The sequence below is a fragment of the Adelges cooleyi genome, unplaced genomic scaffold (assembly GCF_023614345.1).
Source record: "Adelges cooleyi isolate 19-005CV unplaced genomic scaffold, UGA_ACOO_1.1 ACOO_flye_CR_arks_rails_tigmint_CR_PRNA_41, whole genome shotgun sequence".
In the NCBI taxonomy this organism is placed as follows: domain Eukaryota; kingdom Metazoa; phylum Arthropoda; class Insecta; order Hemiptera; family Adelgidae; genus Adelges; species Adelges cooleyi.
The window spans coordinates 223,172-247,495 of record NW_026096090.1 but is presented as its reverse complement, the minus strand read 5'-3'; the positions used below and the strand labels follow the sequence as shown (position 1 = coordinate 247,495).

At 31.5% G+C, this 24,324-nt stretch overlaps 2 protein-coding genes across 2 annotated transcripts; one reads left to right on the top strand and one right to left on the bottom strand.

The window, feature by feature from the left end:
* The first annotated feature begins 374 nt into the window (after nucleotides 1–374).
* Nucleotides 375–15,233, top strand: LOC126841877 (uncharacterized). The gene is made up of 4 exons (XM_050578626.1): nucleotides 375–779; nucleotides 8,739–8,788; nucleotides 11,231–11,526; nucleotides 13,454–15,233. Exons 1-4 carry the CDS (start codon nucleotides 692–694, stop codon nucleotides 13,743–13,745), a joined length of 726 nt encoding a protein of 241 aa, XP_050434583.1. The 5' UTR covers nucleotides 375–691; the 3' UTR covers nucleotides 13,746–15,233.
* A 1,787-nt stretch (nucleotides 15,234–17,020) lies between these two features.
* Nucleotides 17,021–23,797, bottom strand: LOC126841785 (G-protein coupled receptor Mth2-like). Its single transcript, XM_050578439.1, has 5 exons — nucleotides 22,924–23,797; nucleotides 20,858–20,936; nucleotides 20,100–20,284; nucleotides 19,454–19,619; nucleotides 17,021–17,833 (listed from the first exon to the last, which is right to left on the bottom strand). The coding sequence occupies exons 1-5, from the start codon at nucleotides 23,597–23,599 to the stop codon at nucleotides 17,491–17,493; spliced, it is 1,449 nt and encodes a 482-aa protein (XP_050434396.1). The 5' UTR covers nucleotides 23,600–23,797; the 3' UTR covers nucleotides 17,021–17,490.
* Between the last annotated feature and the right edge of the window lie 527 nt (nucleotides 23,798–24,324).

Genomic DNA, 24,324 nt, shown 5'->3' with positions numbered 1-24,324 from the left:
ACGTTATCGCAGTAATCGATAAATAAGAATTCTTACAAAGGTAAACATAATTTTTGTTGAACGCTACGGTTTTGCTGCGACGACAAAACACTTCATACCCAGCGTTGTACTTTTTTTCATCATCATAATATACGTTTTTGGTGTTGGGAAAATAGAATGAAACTCGGAAGGTTGTTGGAAAACATTTTTTTTTTTTGCTTAATTGCATGCCTACAGCCTAGTAAATATCCAATAGTTTACACGTTTTTATAATGTTATTTATTATGCTTATTCCGTCAAAACCAACAATTTGTTTTAACATACATAACGATATTCTTCGGCGCTCGCATACAGTGGAATTATTGTTGATTCTCGGTTTTGTGTTTCGTGGTTTCTGTCCGGCGGTTTATCATGCTAATGTCGTGGGCAAACAACCGAAACGTTGACACTAAAATAATTATTGTAAAGAGATCAGCAGCTGCGGGAGATGGATTTTTATAATAGTGGAATGGTACGAGGACAGTGCAGTGTCTACGCCGCGTGCCGATAGCTGGTCTCAGTAAAAAGTAGACCGGCACCGCGTATCAATGGTTTTTTATGTCTAATACCAACACCAATTACACAGCACGTGCTATGTTTTTACTCGTGTAATAATTTTTTGTTCGGATAACAAAACCAGAAAAAAAAAACACAATTTTTTCATCTTCCCATAATGGCTAAGCCAAATTGTTATTTTATCGCACTTCTTGTTTTTTCCATATTTATATGTTCAACGTCAGCCGGCACAAAAGCGGTACACGGTAAGTCGCAAAAATTATAACGAAATTTAGACAATTTTTATTAACGACATTCTATTTTTTAATACAAACCGTTTTGGCCAGAAGTTAATTGTGTGGTTATTCTACTGAAGAACTAATTTTTTTTTCTCTCGAAACGTTCTTCTTTTAAATTATCCGAATGCATTTTAAAAATAAAACGTTCTAATTGCTGTATGGGGTTATTATTTATATCCATCGACAATTGTGATTTTTATTAGGTATACCAAAATAAAAACGTTATGCTCGATAATGTTTGAAAACATTTTTAAACCAAACATTAGGTGTACTTTCCTAACTTTCCTAGTAGATAGTGCATGTGAAATAATATAATTAAAAGAGTTTAAAAATATATATATATATGAATCAATTATAAATAATTGTTTAATACATTTTAAAAAGTAGTGTGCTTCACTTGAATGTCATACACAAATTAAAATACAATAAACTCATACTTTGTTTATAATTTAAAAATATATATATTATTAAATAGATAACAAAAATAAAAATAAAATATAGAACTAAATTTACAATTTCTAACTACTATAAATATATTTAACTAACTTCTTGAGATCTAATAAAAATTACTTGTTTGCTGTTCTGTTGTTATATTATTTTTATTTATAATTGGCTTAATATTGGTTTATTAGTTAGTTATTATTAAATAATTAACTAATAATAATTACAACTATAAAATGTATGCTGTGATCAATGTGTGATGAAACCTACATAAGCGGTTGAAATATTAAGGCTTAATTACAAAAATAATACCTTGTCAGCTTCTCGCCGAAGCTAGTGACAACGTTTTATTTTAAAAACAAAACACATTTTAGTTAATAGTATATACCAACATGTTGTAATAAGCCATTAATCTAGTAACTAGTAAAAAATCTACTCTATGTTCACCGGACAGCAAAGAATTAAATTAATACCTAAAAAAAAATTGTGATAATTGTTTAAAAATATTTGTTTCTGATAATCAGTATAAAAAAATTTAATGACATTTGTATTACATTGTAAAAATGCCTCTGAAGATTAAAATTTACATTGAACAAATTCTATTTCTATACACACGTGGTTTTTACAATGTTCACCGTCTTAATTAACTAGCATGGACAACTTACAACAATTAACACTTAAACAACTATTTAAATATTATTTTTTTTATAATTACAGAGCAAGTAACAGCAAGTTTACAGCAAACATATTTTATTTTAATATCTAATTACAAATGTATGATAGCATAATGACATTCAATTGGTACACGCAATCCAAAAATAAAACGTTTTTTAACAAATTTAAAAATGTTATTATCTTTTAGCTTTTAATTATAATAAAGTAATACTTTAGTTTGATACACAACACCGATTGGCTGTTAGATTTATTGGTAATTTAAAAAAATTACGCCTTGGTGTATTATAATTCGCGACGGGGTTTCAGTGAAGCGCAGTGGGACTTTTGAAAAATCAACCTTAACTACTGGAAGGCTATTATGAATGATTCGGAATCGGCTTTGTGCGGCCACGAGTAATATCTTATATCCGTATTGTTTTCGGATGCCGTCGCGCCCATTGCAAAACTACATATTTTGGCGTCGATATAACGTTTGATTATTATGTCAATCAAGGTAGCCGGTCGAAACTTCCAACGGCGGTTCGGACAGACAACTTAGTCTCGGACAAAGCGTGATTTAGTGTATTTTCAAAAACTTTCCATTAGAAACGGTACGCGGCCAGTCTAATAAAATAAAAACCTGATCCCCGGAGCTGCCGTTATTGGTGATTTCTACAACCGGTCATCTCGTAACCGTGTAAAACAACATTATCATAAAATCTCGCCGAGTACACATAATACCGTATACCGACAACGCGGTTTTTTTTATTGTTATCCTTCGAATACGGTAAAAACGATTGACGAACAAACGCGAACGCAGATGAACTTGACGACCTGTACTCGGTGTGGGTTTGTGGTCAAAATGGGAAGACACACCTTGGTGCGGTGTGCTGCTCGTGTGTGCGCAACGATTTCCGGAACTGGACACGTTACGCAAGCGACCAGTCGACGGTGAAAGCTGGGCACATCTGCTTTAATCTGCCGCCGTCGTCGACTCGTGTGACTTGTCCGAGTGTTTGTTTCTGATACGGCAAAAAGTGCAACGATGGCAAGCAATAATAATAATAATATATCAAGTGCGGTGTGCCGTTCAAAGAGAAAGGTTCGGGTGTAATAATGATACACGTACAGCATAAACAACAGGACGTCATGGTTGGGCATGTTCGATAGATCTTTGAAATAATCGTGAAAGTGAGCGTATAGTCAAGGTTACGGTTAGCCCGCCGCCGTTAGGGGCATCCCCCACGGTCAAAGGTCGACGAAAGCGTTATGAAAGTATACCATGTTGGCCGACCACAATATTATAATATTATTCTGAACCGTTATGAATGGAAAAATACAAAAATTACACGATTAGACAGGCACCATCGGCCGGTAGGCAAATATTTTAAGCGATGTACTAGATTTGAGTAATTTCTAAAATCACAATTTGTTTTTACTGTAATTTCGATATCGTTCGAATGGTATTTGATTAAAATAATTCGTTTGAATAGACGTACGTTATTATATTGTACAGTTTCGAACAATCGTACTTGCGTAATTGTTCATAGACATCCCACTAATCCCGTTGGTTCCCACAACAATAATAGATACTGTTCATTTGTTTCCACCGTGGAATTTCAGACGAAAAATTGCCTTGTTCCATTTGCATTCACACAACTGGAAAACGTATCCTTAGAGACTCAATCGAACCGTCCTTGACCGCCCCCGTCCGTCTGTCGTCACTGTCTTCTATGAAGACTTGTTGTTTATTGTTTCCAAATAAAAACATAATTTTATTGTTTTGTGGCAAATCAAGTGAATTGTAATTGTTTGTACAGGCAACGACCTCGGTTTTCATGTCACCGTCGCGTTTAATAATTCTTCGCGGAATGCACGTGAATTACTTGACGATTATTATTATTGTCAAGAGATCTGTCAAAGCAAAGGGGATTGACAACGGTCACGGTAGTCTGGCAAATTTTGTTTAATTCAAAAGCATGCACAGAATCACGTCGATTACACATATTTTATCCGAACTATTCAGTCAAACGTCAAATAGATATCAAAATTACCGTGTTATTCTCCAAAAAAAAAAAAAAATTATATGGACAATCGTCATAAGCATTATACGGTGAACAGTTTACAGGTGCGCCTCCGAAGAAATTGTTTATATCGAGACCAGTTTACTCGTTTTTTTTATTTTTTTTATTATAATTATTATCAAATTCGAAAGTTGTTGTTAATCAGTAATTTTTATTGCTCCCGCGACGATAATAATGTATACCAAGACGATATTACACGTCGATGTGTTTATTATAATATTGTTTTGATTATCTCTCCATCTCTCTCTCTCTCTCGTTCCTTAGTCTCAGACGTTCGGATCGTTAAAATATAAATATATTATCGTACCTATTAACTGACGACTATGGAAACTCGGTCGTCATCGCGCCAACCGTTGTTCTACGCGGTACGGTAATTGCATAATAGAATTTGGTTGATTGTGTGTTTAATTTGCAATCGTTGCTAAATAGTAGCGGTCGATGCTTACAAATATATATATATATATATATATATATATATACACACACCGCGTCTGTTGGACTATATAGTGTAAAAAAAATATATATATATATATAACCGTGTGTAAAGTGTCACGGGTGTTAAACACCGGCCGACACAATTTCGTTTTAACAACCTGGGTTATTGGGACAATTGTCACAGTTTGTTAACACGTGTATACATATATACATATACGTTCGTTTTTAACCGTTGTCCGTCGTTTTTGTGTGTTCGGCGAATGCAAATTGTGCAACAGACAACGGCCGCTCGACCCCGTCAGACGTCTGTAAGTTGTAGTATTATGTTGTGTGACTTAACGCCCGACCTTTGGGGCAAAGGTCTTGTGGATGGATTGTCGAATAGTAGAATCGACAGTAAAAAAAAAAAAAAAAAACAATAGTTATATTGTTACGATTCTGCATAGTTACCCGTTTAACCGATTATTTATTGAAATCTGTCACGCGCTAAACGATGGACAAAACTATAACGATTATTTTTATAACGTGAAAAACAAAACAACAAATTTACATTACACAAGGTTGTGTATTTAATATTTTATACTATTGTAATTTTAATGAGAGGCAAGACATTTTTACAGAGCAGCAATGGAAATTAATTGTTTTGGGGATATCAAACCTCCTCTGGATTAATCTTTATAGGAATGTTCTGAAAAATGGCTCCGAGTGTTTTTAAGTGCATAAAACTTTGTTTTTTAAAATGCAAAATAAACAATCACAGTAAATACAAGCATACTGAAGCATCAGCAGCAGTTAAACTCCTTGGGACTGCGTACGTTGCAGCATTTTTTAAGCTTAAAAGGTTGTACGAATGGCTTATAATTTGACCTTGTTGCTAGGAGGTCGCAACAACTACTTCTTCAATGAGTAATAATAAATAATAGTTATTATTTATGAATTTCGATAACTTTGCTCCTTAAAATTGTTTTAAATTACTCTTAAACATTAACTACAAACACGTTGTATTTTTATTGATACTACTGCGAAAATCCCAATTTCCATCAATTAATAATATATTATATAATATAAACAATAATATGATTTTTGACATTTATTTTTGCCAACCTATTTATTGAAATTAGTTTTTCAGTCTAAAAACTTCCTAAACAAATTAAACAGGTATTTTTATACATTTTTTCTTACCATTGTTGTTAAGATACTTTTATCGATACTAGTATTAACAATTTTTTTTGTTTAAACGGCATCATCTAGTCTGATTTCCGATTGCATAAAAAAAAAAAATGGTAAATTTTATAGTTAATTAAAATTTAATGGACAGCTAATTATGGTTTAAGGAATTACTACATATTAAGTGATTCAGTATGGGTCGCGCTGTCTTAGCAAATTATTTCTGCATAGTGCTTGGTACAAACCATAATAATGTAGTTCCTATTATCATTTATGACTAGAGTATTATGTAAAAACTAGTACTCTTTTTTGTCTAATACAAACTTATAGCATTTTTTAAACGTTGCACGCACTACACGCGATTTAGGTTATTATTTTTGATTATTAGACAATGTCGATGTCTTTTTTGGAGATATTTTAGGATAAACAATATTCGAGTACATTCATTGTTTTTGAGATAAACTTTCGAACTAAACCATAAGGTTTTCGGTTAATAACATAAAACGTTAAAAATGATTTGCGGTTGTACCGTTTTTAACGCGATGGTGGATATTTGTTTATAAACGACTTGTCTATTGACCTTGCAAGTGTGTGTAAATTATATAGTTTGATATTATTTTTTAATTAAGCGTGATTTTCGCCAGACATTATATTGTTAACACCAGCGTACATACACATACATAATATAATTGAGGCTTGCGCTAAACGTAAAACGTTACCGTTTTGGTTACAAAACGTTTTTACAGAAATTTTAAACGGGCCAAATCGAAATGTTCAATTTGTGCGGCGGCGCTACAAAAATATTGCAAAACACGGTGCAGCCGCCGCATTGTTATGTGCCTGTATTATTTTTTCATTTTTTTTTTTTTTTTTTTTACCTATACCGACCTATACGCTACGTGTATTTTGCCGGATCAGAGCCCGCGACAGTTGCCCAATAAAATGTCACTACTCTCGTTATGGAAAATAATAATAACGCGGTACAATAATATATCGAATGGAAAATTATACACCGCGTGTGTTTAATATAATAATAATAATAATAATAACAACAACACAATAATAAAACAACCGTATAGCAATAGAACGTATTTCGTTTGTCACACGCACGACAGCGGCTAATGTCTAGGCCGACTTGCATTGTCATGAAAATAGCGACCGGGCGCAGTCCCAACACAAAACGCCCTATAGCGGTGGGCGATTTTTTATTTTTTTTTTTTTTTTACCATTATAAGTTATATTTGTTGTATTCTATTATTATTATTATTATTATATATTTTACATAGTCGCGCGTGCAGTCGCAATAGGAGCGTGATAATTATTACATATTAGTATTGTACGAGGCACCTACGCGCAAAATGAGTACTGCCGTTTAACAATCCTAGTAATATTATGTGGGCCATTGTTCGATTTTTTTTTTCTGAAAAATAACATAATATTCCACAGCCTGTAGGTGTTACACGCGTTGGAATACATAATAATTATAATGCGCAACAATTTGGCGGAAAGGGCGCTCGAAAATAGTGAGAAAAAATATATATCTTAACAGTACCTGCGTTTGTTCATTTCATGGGTAGGTTATGTGCTTTAAAAACTACCATAAACGAGATACGCAAATATGAACATATCCTATAAAAAGAATAACTATCGACTGCCCATAATAAAAAAATCCCTCTTAGAGAGGAGGGCTTAAAACGTTTGCCTCTCCTTCATTTCGACCATAGCCGAGCATGTGTAAGACGTGTAAAAAATAACACGCATAAGTAGGTAAAATATATGTATTTATGTACAGCGTTTCATCTCTATGTTATAGTGAAAGCGTGTACACAGTAGGTAGGCTATATTATAGCCCGCAGCCCATAGGCACTTGTATACCAATCAAATCGCTCTTCCAGGTCAAACGCACAGGAACTACGGGTTGTAAATTCATATCACGTCACAATAATTACTGGCACGCGTTCTTTCAAAACTAAACCATCAACCTTTTACGTCTTGATGATTTTTAGATATTTCTACGTTGCGAGTTGCACAAACCGCGCATGCCTCATTGTTTTGCTGTGGATTTATAAACCATGCGTATACCTCTGTACCTGTATGTGAACGTTGCATAACCGACATTATAATAATTACAATCAATCGCATCGCGGTTAATGTTGTTCAATCGAAGGAACGGTTGTACTATTGTAACAACGACAATGTACTCGATAGGATTATCCGTAGGACGTGATATCGCATCGGCCGCATACGTTTCTATTTAAGAATAATAATTTCTAAATTAGAGTTGTGCATAAAAAAAAAATTCACCGTCGTTATTAGTAGTGTATTGTCAAGTGTGTAAACGTCTCAAGGCGTGCGTGGAACACTTCCTGAGCATAGGCTTGATATTACCATATTATATAATAAAATAATATATTGCATAGTAGAGGCTTAGAACAAGTAAAAATCAACGCCGAATAAAGAGGCTTGTGGTTTTAGACAATTGGGCATGACGGGTCTCCGATAGCTATAGAATAACGTTAAGCACATAGTTTATCAATTGATTTCAATTAATTCAATTTAAAAAATCATTAATTAAATCTTCCATTGATGTCGGTTGGAAAACGATTTTTTTTGATTTTACATTATTTGTCAATTTACCATGTTTTATACCTGTATTTGTTTTACGATTTTTCTTCAATTTTCGATTGAGATGTTGAAGAAAACTAATTAACATCACACCGTTAAGAATAAAAAATACGTTGAAAATATAATTTTTAAATTAGAAATTGCAATTATTTCTCTCCCGTTAAATTGTATAAAAATCACTTAAACCCTTTTGGTTCTTACCATTTCATACGTTCGTATGTACACATAAAATATGCTGTATTTTTTTTTTTAAAGCATCTCAATATTATACAATAATAAATAAAATATATATTGTACATACACTGACCGTCATGGCTAAAACAACCGAAGCTTATAAGCTATAAAGTCTGTCAAGTAATTTTAAATTAGCTTGTATGTTTTATTTTTTATGGAGATTATAACAATGTATAATATTACATTTCTATGGATTTTAAGCTTTTTTAGCTATTTAACGCGAAGCTAAGATTATATATTTGTTTATTTCACCCGTATGTGCTACTATATTTTGTTTATGTTACAGAATCTCACAAAAATATTCGACAGAAACGAATCAACCCAGAAGAATATGTAGTGAGTATTGTTTCTTTTAAATTTATATTTTTAAAACTATCACAATACATATGTTTTATTATATTACTGACATATCGAAAGTTAATAGTAAGTAATATAAACGCTTAGGCGGTAGGCCTATTAATTTAGAATAACATTATGACGTTATTTACAGCTATATATTAAATTATGTGATATTAAGTGTTAACAAGTAAAATCTTATTTTAATGATAATCAAATAATGCTAAGTGTTTATCAGGTATCCAAAGTCCACGAGTGGAAGTATATTTTGTTCTCGTTCGTTTACTTTTAACGAAATTAATTAGTCAATTTAAAGTTTGGAGAAAAAAAAAGATTAAGCGAATTTAGATTTCTCATATTATGCGATTAATATGCAGTTAATTATAACTAATTTTTAATACATCTATATACATCATATTATATTTCTATATATTTGTATTTGTTTGTAAAATCAAATTCATGGCAAGTGAAAATTAAGTTTGCAGATTAGTAGGAATTGATGCAGCTATCGTAAATGCATAAAATGATATTTTATGATATTTATTTACATTGATATTTGTTTTTATGTAAAAACTGGTTAGCAGTGTACGTGCTAAATGTTAAGTTGTTATACAATCGATGTATACCTATAACCTAGCTCATGTAAATATAACAAAAAGCGCGACACCTTCTGATGAAACTTGTGCTTATTTTTTTAAATGTTATTAATGTAATAGAATACTAAAACTACTTTTAGTTTTTTTAATTAGATGTATTATATTTTTAATACAATGCAGTTTTTAAGGATTTCCAATTAACTCTAGTAACCCGATATAAACGTCGAAAACAAATTAAAAAAACATTGCAACATTTAGTTTCATACGTAGATAATATATTGTAAAAGTAAAAATACATTGGTACAATTTAATATAATGTCCGTTAATTTGTTATGTATAAGTAATCAATAGTTTACTTTATGATGGTTTACTTTCATGTAAAATGTCATTTATTATTTAACACCGAGCAAATACGTTTTGTCGATTAACAATATTCTAAGATCTTTTATCTCCGAGAAAAATAGAAAAGTGCACCTACAATTTTATGATTTGTGATAATTATTTAAAAAAAAAAACAAATGTCAGCTTTTCATCCACTTACTCTTATTCAAACATGTTATCTGACTGACGAGAGTTTATGATAAATATTAAATACTTACTTACTACTATTCATTATCACAACATCGTCATTACTGCAACAGAACTTATACAGTATGATTGACTAATACATATGTCGTATATGACCCAGCAACTTTTTAATAGTTCTCTATTAATTTTATTTTTTATTTTTGAAGGCTTCCTAGCACAAAGTTATCTTAATGTTCTAATATATATATATATATGTTTTGTAAGAATATCTCTCTTTCAAACATTGACATTAAATTGGCCTCTGTGTATGATTATCAATCATGTCGATACTCAGTTTTGAACTAAACTAAAGTTAGTGTAATGGAAAAAGGTGTAATAGTTTTATTCATCTTTGTATCAGAAAATCTGCAAAAGGAAAAAACGAATAGAATCGTGTTTAAGAAATCAGCTGGGTCGTAATTAGCTAATCGCGCGGTACAAGTGATTAGCTAACAGTGATTCTTTTGTCATGCCGTTTTTAATCGGCCCAAAAAGACAACGATGCTGAACCTACTTTCCAAGGGAGACGCCGCTCGCCAAATATTCAATATAATAATATCATTTTATATCGCTAGTATACATAATTGCTCACACATTCATTAGTGTAGCCAATATAGTATTTCCATATAGATCCACATAAGACAGTTTCCGCCTATAACTTGATTTTTCAGCAATTTAAACATTAGTTGACGTAGATGAGTATAATAATCATTTTTAAGTCTTATAAGAAGCGTTTTAACGTAAAATTCAAAATTCCAAAATTATTTATTATATCGCTCGGACAATTTTTCAATTAAGGATAAAATATAATTTTAAAAAGTCTTAAATGACCGTTTGCACCAACTATGATTAAAATTGTAAGAGAGTTAATTTGGTTGGTAATTAAGTTGATTCAATACTGAAACTATAAATTAAACCGAAATATATAGGTTATTTACTTAAGTATAGTTGGTGCAAATAAGTAATAATTTTGCACTCAGTTTGTTTTTATTAATACGGCCCCTTTTTGCACGTGGATTTACTTACTAAATATCAAAACTAATCTCTTACAAATAGCTAATGCTCATTGGTCATTTCTTACTTGAACCATTTTCATTTATTACGTAAAAACACTTATTTTTCTTATTTTAAATTTCTCTTTTAATGGATGAATTCGCATTAATTATTTTTACAAGTTATCCTTGTTCGTTGTAGCTTTTATTAAAGTAGTGGCTGTTTTTTCCCCAAACGGAACCGTCATTTCTAACGGTAATAAGGTAATTGATTTATTGTTTCGCAGAACCAACCGGATGCGGTAACGGCCAGTCAACATTTTCTACCTTCATTCGGACCTCTCTTCGGTCACTCTTTTGGACATCACAGGGCACCCCGAGTTTACCAAGAGGCGGAATACTTGCCCGAAGTACCGACTTACCATCTGACAGCTTCAGCTTCCAACCGCGAAAGCTCCATGCTGGGTTCCGGTAACTTTGGAGTTATACCCGGTGGCACTTACTATTCGGGCGGTGCTGGAGAATCAGCAGCCTTGTCCGAGCAGTACTTGTACGACGGTAACAGTCACGGACGGCCACACAGGTAATGGAACCTAAAGGCTATATGGTTGTTGTTTTTTAAACTTTCAACTAAGACCTGTAAAAAGTGCAAATAAGAACATGACCATAACACAAAGATCACCGAATATTAATTATTTACACAGTTCCCATGCAACAATAATATATTTTAATAATATCAGGTAATACGTTTCATTAAAATGTACAATATTTAATGAGAAACGTCACAATATTTGTACATGATTTCTAATAACCTTGGAATATCCTGTTAATATCCCTAAGGTTTCCTATGCGGGTATGAAAAACCGAAAATTCGTCTAGGATAACCTACATAGAAGCGAGTGCGTGACCCGAATCCATATTAGATTCGAATTTATAAAAATAAAAACGTTATTTTAGCTGTATTTAAAGTCGTATTAATATTTATTTTAGATTCTCTTTGTAGAAATGTATCTAAATTGAAAATATTTTTCTGAAAAAGTTTTTAAAAAGTAAAAACTAAAAAAGAAAATCTATAGAATTCGAGTTCTATCGATCCCTTGTTCAGTATTGTTCTAAACAATTTTTTTTTTGTACTTTATTTCTCTCTTGAAATTTGTTTGTTATTATTACATTTTTTCAAGAATTCAAAATATTACAATCTACTTTTTTTTACAAATCTGAATTTTGAACATCCACCCCTATTTAGTATTTCCCATAAAATGAAGGTACAAGAACTCCCTGTACGGTTGTTAGGAACAACGTGAGGATTCCTAACTTGAAATACCTAAACGGAAATTAAATTGATCCATACAGGAGATCTGTTTGGAGTAAACATTGGGAAAATCCTATAGATAAGACTTCTGGTGTTGTTAGGACTTTTTTGCATTGACGCAACTAGAGAGCCCCAACTAAACTCCCTCACAATTTCGGTTTAAATATTAGAATCGTTACTTGGCGACTATGCATAATTGGTTTCTGGTATTTTTTGGGAACCTGAATGAGTAAGAAAAATTTTAACTTTCTTAGCCCTCTGGTGGTGCCAATGTTTTTTTCGACAGAAAATCTAATATTAATAACACAAATGTTTCAACGAACCATTAACATTTTTTTAATTGCCGTGTGGGGGTTTTAGTCGTATAAAATATTCAACCAGATTAGACTACATTGTGTGAACATACATTGTACAAATGTTCACAAAACTCGTGTTCTCATTTTTTGTTATTACTCTGAAAGATTGTCAGATTTCATAACAGTACAGGTATTAGGTACCTATAATTATTTTTAACGAACTAAGAGGACCCTGACTCGGCTAACGAATTCTTTAACTCATGTGATAATTAGACATTATAAGTCTTTTCATCGTGAGTTTTATTAATATTATTTTCAAATCGGCGTGTGAGTCTTGTGTTCTTATGAAATGTTTGCGTCTTGGTTAGACAAATCTCTCTGAATTTTGTCTTCATGTAACATCCATCATAATTATAGTCTTTATTTAGTAATACACATTTATACGCTGTATGAACATTCTCTACAACGGAAGTGTAGTATATACATTAAGTGCAATTAGCAATAAACGGTTAACACTATGGTCAGTGCGTGACTTGGTACGTTGCACAAGCTAAGAATTGCAAACGTTTATCTAGCACTCACGCTATATATTATTATTAATACAATCGTACAGGCCAAATTGAAGAGGAGATACGAAAGATGAACTTACTCTAAATTATTTCAAAAGTCTTAATGATCTTTGTAACGCGATTATCTCATAGTGATATTGAATACTAGTAATGAAATATTGTTGTTAAAGGACTAGGTCAAAAGACCAGTTAGACTAAGTTAATATTTTTGAAACTAGTATACATTTTTTGAACATTGATATTTTTTTGTTAAAAAATATTATTATTAGTATTGAGCTGTAGATGTGTGTGGCTTATTAGTAATATATTTATTAAAAAAACACCTTGTTCCAGATTTTCGGGCAATCCCAGGCCGTCGCCGTACAGAGATCCAGAAGATTTCTTCGCCGGTTTCAGGGACTTTGCAGACATCACAGCCCCGACCAAATCGTCGTTCTCCCAATACCACATGGTGTATGCACCGGCCGACGATTACTACCCGGCAGACGATAAGACCAAGTCGAAAAAAAAAAGGAAATTGAACAAATACCAGGAAAACGAGAAGGACAAGACGATCAAGGCCAAGAGGAAAATCCACGCCGGCGAAAAAGAATTATACGAACCAATGGTCGCACTAAGCCGTTAACGACTTCAAACCGTTAAGCTTAAAAAGAAAATCTAAAAAACAAAAATCTATACGTTATTTTAATTGTACAAACACGAAAAAAATGGTAAGAGAAGCGATAGTTTCCCCGTCCTGTATAATTTGACAAGTGGCGAAACATGATGACACCTCTGTTTTGATACTTGGCCGTACCAACTTAACCTAACCGCTATAATAATTATAGATAAATGTATGTAATACCCTTTACATGTACACCGGTTGGACGTACCTGTATGCAACACTTTTGTGTTATTGTTAATACTAATGTGTATTTATTTTTTATCGTGCCAAACATTCGTACCTAAAAAGTTGTAAATGCTTACCAGTTGGACTATTGCAATAGTTGGTAATAATTGAGGTGCAACGCACAATTGGATTGAAAATGATCATTTTGGGTTTTATGCGTGAAGTACAAGTATTGCAATTTGTAGTGACGCCCTTCTTTTATTTTTACTTTACATTGTATACCGTGACAAATAAGTAAAGCCACTAAAGCGAGAATATCAGTATCTGCTAATCATTTTAATTTGAAAAAATATTAGAGTAATGTATAGATGGTTCATAACAATATTTTGAGCAAATTTTTATAAAAGTTTCAAATTTTAAGATAAACATCAATTAATTTTTTAATCATTTAACAAAATAGAAATTATGAATTGCCAGGACGAAAAAGATGAGCAGAGTAAATATACCAACCAATTTTGCCGAAGAACCTAAACAAAGCGCTAAATAATAATTGTATAAACAAATAATAACTTAAATTGACCTACCTATCTATATGATATATATGTTTTTTAATTCTAGTACATTAGAAGGAATATGCATAAAATATTTTAATAACAAGAAATTTTAAACAAAACCGAAACTTCAGTCAATTATATATACTCAAAAAATAAATATGTAAATATATCAACTCATAGTATAATTTCCTTGTTTATTAACAAATATTTTGAAATGCATATTTTATTTTGAAATCAAATTCTGATGTTCTCGCTTAACATGACCTACACCAATTACTACCGTCTTGTATCTGATCTAATGATCAAATAATAATTATCGGTATGATATGATATTCAACTTAAAACGTTTTTACCATGTAATTTAAGTTTTAAATCGTTTGAAATAAACTATATTTTTATATATTTTTTTAATGATATTATAATTGGTTGCCTGTTGACTCATAACGTGAAAACAGTATAAAATCTTTTTAGCTTTTTCCTAGTTACTGTGTATACTTTCTAGGCTTAACTACCTATAAGACCGTGCACGTAATTAGAATATTACAAATCTGACTAGTATATCCACTGGCCGTCACCATTCTTCTCCTACCCGTTGTAATATGTACCTAATGCTACTACTATTTGTAAAAAACACTGTAAATATATAAATATATATATATATTTTTTTTTTTGGTAAATATATGTGTATAATGTTAAGATGTCTAATTGATATACGTATTGTTAATGTAACTTAAGTATAAATAATTTCTTGTTAACAAATAAATATGTTTAAATTTTAATAAAACATTGTTTATTAAATAAATGTAAATTGTACCTATAAAAAATGATTCTACAGCCTACAATCCTCTTATTTACCGTATAATGATTTAATACTATAATTGCGAAAAGAGGACACAACTCATTTTCAATAATAAAGTATACTATATGTATATATGTTTTTCCCAAATCACTTAACATACTATAATGCTATTGGTTTGTAAAGTTTATTTGGGAGTTAAGGATTTTTTAATGTAATTATTTCGAAGAAAAATATACAATGAAATATTGACAACATGTCAATATGCTATTGTTGTATACAGAGATGGGCAGAATTATTGATAACGCATTATTGAATTATTTTTCAATTAATCCAAGTAATCCAGGATTAAAAATAACTTTATGATTAATGTTTATTTCTACAATCTGCAAAAAAATTCATATTATACCATAATCAGTTTAACGTTTTTAATTTTTGGTCGTATAATGTACATTACATTTATGATTTGTAGTCTTGTTGCATGCAAAAATCGGCTCAGTGGTTTAGGAGATATCGTACCCCCGATAAAAATAAAACAAATTATTTTAATAAAACAAAAACACTTCCCTGCTCCGCATAAAAGTAAAACATTATTTAAATACGTTTTAGTTTTTAATTGAAAAAAAAATGTTATTTAAGTACAATGTTTTGGATTACTGGAATAAAAAAAAAACAGTATTTCTTAAAGTTAGATTACTGGAATAAACAAATAATCCTGGATTAATAATGTAATCCGTAATCCGTGAACTTGGGATTACTGAAATAAATGTAAACGGATTGTAATTCATTTTGCCTATCTCTGGTTGTATTCTTTATAGTTTTATTAAAAAATACAATTCGAATGAGAAATCCATCGTTGTCAAATTGCAATTACATATACATTCAAACAATAAACAAATTAAAAAAAAGAGAAACTTTGTTCTCAATTTATTAAAAAGCGAGTGCAATAATTAGATAACTCCACTGTTGAATACTTTTCAGAAAAGACAAACATTTTTTTACCGGCGTTGAAGATTGATTTTATCTCAACCCTGGGAATTGTTTAATTAAAAACTGAAATATAAATAATATTTAATTTTTCAAACTCAACAAATATCCAAATAATAATTCAAAATAAATTTTAATTTGAAAAAATTTTAATAGCAAACAGAAAAATGATATAAATACATTTTCAATTTTAACTCTTTTTAGCTTCGATGCGGAGCTAAATCAGTTGTACCATTGATTATGTAATAGACATTCTATCACATAATCAATGGTTGTACTAATTCCTTTAAACCTGTGTCTTCCCCCGCGTCCCCTCTATGCCCCGACCCCACTGTACTGGTTTTTTTATTTTAATAAAAATGGAAATAATAGTTTACATTTAAAAAAAAGGGGTAATACTTTTTTATTTAAATAAAAAATTATGTTATGCTCTAAAGAAATGTCAAAACATGAAATTAAAAAAAAATGGAGCTGTCTGGCTATATTACACTGGGAATTATTTCCAAGTACTTTTATTCAATATAATGATGAATAATTTAAATATTACATTTTAAAATCCATTGTTGCATATCCCAAAGAGATTGATAACGTACATTGAAAAAAAATCAATTATAGGACATTTTATCTACAGATAAGGCAAATCGTAAAAAAAATAATGAATAATAAATATTTTGTTCTATTTTCCAAGTAAATTTTCAGTCAAACATCAAAAAGATAAAACAACTGACTGGATAAATAACACACGATATCAGATAGGCTACTCAATAAAATAATATTAGATAGTTTATACAATACTGAATAATAAATACAAATGTAGAAAGAAAAGCGCCAAAATGAAATAATGATATTCTAAAATCAATAGTAAGTATTAATACTGTATAAAAAATTAACTTACAAAATGTAAAATATACTAAAGTGATTTTAAAATATTATTAATGACTTATAACCAGACTTACAACCGAATCAGAAATCACATATATATATATAACTAAAAATAAAAAATACTCTTGGCTAGTTCCATTATATGTTAAAAAAATGTATAAATAAAATATAATTACTTAATAAACGTATAGAATGAAGTGGACAAAAATAAAGCTTCTCACTTAATGTTTTAATCAAGAAATGTATTTACAATTTAAATTTGGTACTAATAAATTGTATAGTTTAATCACGATTTAGATATGAAAAAGGTACATGCGATTTGTTAAGCTTTGAAATCTGAAACCGAGTCACTTATAGAAGTCTGCTTATTGATACTGTTAATTTCGACAGCTGAGTCCTTAGTCCTAATACTCGACCTGGAGAATGAGCTAGTCCTAGTCGATACACCGCTTATCGATTGTGTAGAGTTTGAACACAATTTTTTCTTCAATAATTTCAGGACTCGTTTTTTACAAACAAAAATCGAAAATATCAGCACACCTTGTAGGGTGTTTCCAATATCCGTCACGTACCATATAGAACTCGAACTATCAAACGCCCACGATATTACTTCCGCGAGCCAATTTATTCCCATCACAATGAATAATTTAAAATACAACATAAATCTGAAACATATATTACGCATAAATTTATCTAACATCTGCAGCTGCTTATATGTATTAACATTTAACAATAGACGATATTATGTTCGAGTAATGAGGGCGGTTAGGTAACTTGATTTTTAGCTTCGATGCGGAGCCTGAGAAGGTACTGTTTTTGTGACAATGATGTGTTTTTATTTATTTATTTTTTTTTGTGTCTGGACCCACGATATCTCATAAACCGCTCAACCGATTTCTTCGTGTAGTAACTTTATAGATCAGAAATCATACCTGAAAGGTACTTTGTTAGGTCAAAAATTAAAATTACGTCACCCCTTCCCCATCAAAGTTGAGAAAAACGCCCAAAAAATGTACAAAATGTTCAATTTAAAATTACGATGCTCCATAACTTTTTTTAAAAATAGTCGAAAAAGTTCCAAATTTATATGAATTGTTCTTCAAACATATTGCTATCGATAAACATTAACAAACCAAAAAAATAACATAAACCCTTTCCCCTAGAGGGGATAGAATTTTTTCTTTATTTTACTTTTTCAATCAAAGTTTTAGAGATTTAAATCTGAAAATTAGACCGAAGGTAGGTCTAAAATGGAATTATAAAATGTACAATTTCCCCAAAAATCTGTAGTCAAATTTTTTTTTATTAAGGAAAAACCCCAAAAATAGGGTAAATTTACACTTTGGTCGTAGTCAGTTTCTAAGTTCCGTGAGTGAATCATCAACAGTCAACGGGTAATGAAAATATTTTCATTATATTGTTAATTACGATACATGGGTAACTATGACAGTACATTTTTATAGACAGACGATCAACCCTTATCGTAGTAACCACCCTGCACAAGACTACATATTAAATTTTAAGTACATTATTGCTGGTCCCACGCGATAGCTTCTAAACCGCTATAACTGGTTTGAACATACTATCCACAGATTCGCATCGAAGAGTTTATTCAAAAGCGATTTTATCACTTTCAGTTATAATAAAAACTGTAGACCTTTGACGTCTCCACTATATCCCGACCCCACTGTACTGGCTTTTTAAACATAAACATGCATTATTTTCTGAACGACTCTGATATATATATATATAACTATATCATGCCTCTAAAGTTTTTAATAAAATTGTACATGTATAGCTCCACTCTAGATCTACCTTCAGTCTAATTTCCAGATCTAATTCATACAAATGAGAAAATGAGAAATAAAGAAAAAGTTTCCACCTTTTCTAAAAAATAAGAATAATAATGTTGTTTGAAAATGATAGAATAAAATATTATCTTTTTACGTTTTCCATTTATTTTAGCTTTCATTTTACTAAATTTTGTCTAATTATTTTGGAGTTATAAACCAAACACCATATTATATTATGTAGATAGTAGGTCGATATAATTCTTAGTAAGCATATTTTGTGTTTCGTGTACACCGAGTATGTAATTATTATTATTGGGAGACAGTCGTCGTTTTTTATTTGTTATACTTATTTAACCCTTTTACTGTTTGATACGCTTCTGAATGAGGATTTTATTCCAACTAATTCTATTATCAATATATACACATATACAAATACCGTACTTATACACTAATATATGTCAATATTCTTAAATGATACTATTTATTTAATACCTTTGTTTTTCGTGATCAATGTTTTTCTTGCTCTCTGACCCAACGAGTACTTTTGCGTCTCTCATGTGTATGACTATTTTTACTGCAGTATAAATAAACATCAGTAAATTACTGAATAATAATACACCGATTGGCCCATAGAAATACAAAAATGTTGCGGCTTTTGCTGAAACAAGTACAGTTTTAATAAAATATAAGTAATGGCAGTATAATTGTTTTAAATTTAATTAGCTAGAACTATGTCAAAAAACAGAAATTAACTTTGACCGTTGATCGAACTTAAACATTTTGTGTTAAAAATAAAAAAAGTTAAATTTGTATTTCATAGAATCGTCGTTGAAAAAAGGAAAAATCTATTAGTCTATCTTGTTTGAAAATAACTTGATAATTGTATGCAGTTCGAATAAATAACATTTGTTTTGGTACAATGATGTAGAAAATAACAAACTGAGAATCTCAAATTATACATATAAAAGCTTGTGTGGTTTAAAAGGATTTGAAATAATTACTTCACAAATCAAAAGATAATAATATAATACATAATTTATAAATTAGTAGATAACAGATCTTTCGATATTTGCTTTATGTATTATAAAAGGACGAAGATATATTATATTATAATGTTATTGACTGTTGTTTTACTCACAAAAAAACCAACAACGGGTTTTTCCGAATTCTGGGCGGATAGCATTTGGTGATACCGTTGGCGAAAATTCCATGTATAAAGTTATGATCATTATACTAATGGAACATCCCCAGGCATACATGGAATATATAACAAACTTTTTAGCTTCTTGTCTCTTAGCGTTTCCTTTTAGTGGTCTAAATCCGCTAAAATCATAAATAAAAAAATGTTAAGAATTTGAGTGTATACATTTTCATTTTCAAAAGGAAAAATCAGTACCTACCTACATATAAATATGGGCGAAATTCGAGGTTTCAGAATTTTAAAAATCTCAAAACAATGCATTAAACAAAGACATTTGGTCATAAAGGAGGTTTAGGACTTAAGATTTTAAAAATGATTTGTATTATTTTAGTTGTTAGCTAATTCGTCTAATTCGCTTTATTTTTTGATCCCACTTCCAGAGTTCAACGCAGAATCAATTTATTAGATGACCTAAACAATTGCAGCTCCCTGTATCTAGTGTAAAACTATTAAATTATGATAATATTCGCTATATGATGATACATAATTTGTTTTATCATAATACAATAATTGTAAATACATTAACAACAGTAAGATGTATGTTAAACGTTTTAATTATTGTCAAGAGACTAAAAGGCATAGTCGACGGAGTGTGTGTATCATTATTAATTAGGGTTTTGGGAAAACCTTATTGGAATATAGAAATACAGTAATACAAATAAACCTATCAATATGATAATTATAAGTCGATTTACCTGAACGTCCACCATAAATCAAAACACATGACGTTTAACCATAAGAAACTGGCCAAAAAAGAAAACTGAACAATGTATGCTAAAAAAATATAAAAAATATTTAATTAATGCGATTATTTGTATATATATATATATATATAATATGTACATATATGTAAAACATGTTAATGACTATTAAAGTAACAATTAGAAGTACAACTATTGTTACAGTTCATTAAAACAGTTACGTTTTTAACCGGTGCTAAATGCAGTTTTTCATAAACTACATAATAATTTTACAATTTAAACATTGAACCTAAAACAAATTAAAATTTTAAAAGTAAACATTTAAAATAAAATATAAAATCGTTGGTATACAATTTTATTTGTTCATTTTATTTATTACTCATGTGTACAATACATGATACAATATGATTAGATAGCGTTAATATAACATTAAAAAACTACGTCATAATGAGTCACTCATGAATATGATACTGAAATGTCACTATAAAAAGTCTCATTAAAAACATTATTATAACTACTAAATGACAATAACTGAATTATCCCGTTATTATTTTTTTTATCTCAAACAACTGTAGTAGTTTTATTTTCTCGGGTGTTTTAATGTGCATTTGTCGGTGAGACAGATAATTAATCAGTAGCGGTAGCTATGTTTCGCGTTATAAAGCCATTGTAAATTGACGATAGTCTTCAGGCTTAAACCTTGACTTCGGTTTCATTGCTATAAGAAAAAAATGTGAAATTAAATTAAAAATTGTTGTTCAGATTTAAAAGAATGATAACATAGGGATTTTTTCGATTTGTTTACAATTTATTATCTATTATATTATATGAACGTTTTTATGTATTTATTAGTATTTTATTATTAATTATATTTACTACCCTTTTTAGAAATTCTAACTACAAAACTTAACTTAGGCATTATAAATTAGTGTTTGACCACGTGTAGAAAAGTAGTTTAATATTATCGGTTATCGTTTAATTGTTTGCGAAATTTGTTGATATATTATTTAATTTTTTTTCTGTTAATTGGTGAATAAATATTGGCTATTAAAATTATCAAAGATTAGTTAACTTGAATAGAGTGAGGCGAAAACCCCACTTAAATTTGGTGTTTTCTAGCAATACCCCACGCATTTTTTAAACAAGTTAGTTAAGTCTAAAGCACAATTTTAAAATGTAAGTAACTAGAAAACAAATGTGTTATTGCTACGTAAGTTGAAAATGTATAAGGTTTCGGTGGTTTAATTTTTCATACTTCACAAATCGTTCTCGGTTGTAAATTGTTCTGTTTACATTTTTGATGAATTTTGTCTACCCACTGGTGTTTCACAACGATCACACCTGGGACCGTTGTTGTTTTTATTATTTATACCTACATGATATTTGACAATTCTATTAAAGTTTCACTATTTGCCGATGATAAAAAATTTTGTTGTCAAATAAATTATCTTTATGATTCTGAATATGTACAAAATTATCTAAATAATTTTTTTACTTTGATCATTTTCGGATCTATCCATATTGTCACTAGTCGGCTGACACTTGGAGGGCTCAGTGCAAAAGTTAACCAAGTCCATTTTTTCACATTGTGAGGTGTTTCGCGCAAAAGTAATATATTTCAGTGCCACAGTGAACCAAGTCCATAGTGCATCTCAATACCAACATGTACCACTGAGTGGATTAAGAGAAAAAAAATGTTCGGAGCCAATTACTGGAAATCAGCTGTGACGGACTTGGTTGACTTTCGCTCGGAACACATGCGTAGTATCCATGTTTAGAGAAATAGTCACTATCGCTATTGTTTCCTATCGGTATTTAAATGTCTATACGAAATGTGCCATTCGCGTACCCAAGTCTTTCTCGTAAATACCTATACATTTGCTAAAGTTGCTTTTAAATGCAAGCGCGACATTGATTCTTTATTTTCTATTGCAGGATCCGAGGTGGCTAACCGACTGTCCGCCACTTTAGATTCGTTTAATACTCGGCATAGCACGCCTGTGACTTCGATATTAAAATTTGCCAAGCATCTTTTGTGCTCTGTCCCCGTGAGAATATACCTGAGACTGTGCATATAGTATGGCCAGTAGGATTGACGATTTGAAGGAACCCTAAGAAGGAGTAGGCCACGGCCATGCTGAACACGTGACACATGAGCGATTTCCCGTGCAAGTTCCGGAGCTCTCGCAAGCAGGCGTACACGGAGAACGTGATGACCAGAAACGGCACGGACAAGATCAGCGTGGTAGAATAGATGGTCATCTGCAAGTTGTCCGTGTCGGCTTCACTCTGCTGCGCGTCGTCGGGCAAGCACGGGAACGCACGCGCCGCGGCGTTGGCTCCACAGCGTTCCAAGCAATATTGGCCGGGTTCGAAATCACCGGCGTCCACGGTGGTCAGTCGGCCGGTCGTGGCGTTGATCCGGTACGCGTCGTCGGCGTACCGGTCCGGTTCCAGTGGAAAATAACCGCTCGGGCACGGCGAGCCTGCGACCAGGTCGAACGTGTCGGGTTCGTGGTAGCCGTACGCCGGCGGTTTTCCGTCGTCGGCCGTCGGCACTCGTAGCGGCGGCAGCTGTTGGTCCACGTGCGTGCAGATATTGTTCACTAGGATTTCCGTCGGTAGCTTGCAGCACTTGTGCACAGCCACTTTCGCTCGGCCGACGTCGCACGCGGACAACAGACAAACAACGATGGCGAGTATAGATCCAACGCCGTTATAAGTGATTTTCGCCATTTTCCCGGTTATTGTGACGGAAACCGTTTTGGCGTCAGGCCGACGTCGAAACCGCGACGGAAATACGACAAAATTTGTACGTTTAATGTGAGAAAAAAAAACGCAGTTCAACGCATCTCGTGTAGGAGCGACAACGGACGGCGGGACCGGACAAGCGCGCCAAGTGACGGTCACACGGTTAATCGTATACTAACCACTATTATCGCTTTCCGCTGTCCGCACGGCGTAATGTACATTGTCTATTTTACTTCACAATCATCTGTGTAATGCCGTACATTCATAGTACATATTATGTAATAATATACCCGTGTACATGCAATAATAGTACAATACTGTATAAACGATAATTGTACGTTTATAATAATATTATGTTTTTTAACCGACTTCGAAAAAGGAGGAGGTTCTCCTCAATACGTCTGTATGTATTTTCTATGATTGTTTTCACAATGCGACATTTTAACAAGCTATCGTGATTTATAGTTTGGATCGTGTATCACGAATACAACATATCCTACCTATATTACAATCAGGGCCATATTTGCCATTGGGTATAATAGACACGAGCCTAACCCGCTAAATTATGGCTAAGTAGGAAATACAAAATACAAAACTAAATGCTCAACAGTATTTTAAACAAATTGTGTTTATAATCTGTCGATGTTGCTTTTGTGCATAAATTGTAAACACGAAATTGTTTGTTAAATTGCATTTACAAAAATAGGCGT

Coding starts and splice junctions, on each gene's coding strand:
- LOC126841785 (XM_050578439.1), bottom strand. CDS start 23,599: ATGGCGAAAATCACTTATAACGGCGTTGGATCTATACTCGCCATCGTT. Junction 20,937..22,923: donor TACTATATGCACAGTCTCAG/GTATATTCTCAC, acceptor ATATTTTTTTAG/CATACATTGTTCAGTTTTCT. Junction 17,834..19,453: donor ATTGATCACGAAAAACAAAG/GTATTAAATAAA, acceptor TATATGTTTCAG/ATTTATGTTGTATTTTAAAT.
- LOC126841877 (XM_050578626.1), top strand. CDS start 692: ATGGCTAAGCCAAATTGTTATTTTATCGCACTTCTTGTTTTTTCCATA. Junction 8,789..11,230: donor TCAACCCAGAAGAATATGTA/GTGAGTATTGTT, acceptor ATTGTTTCGCAG/AACCAACCGGATGCGGTAAC. Junction 11,527..13,453: donor AGTCACGGACGGCCACACAG/GTAATGGAACCT, acceptor ACCTTGTTCCAG/ATTTTCGGGCAATCCCAGGC.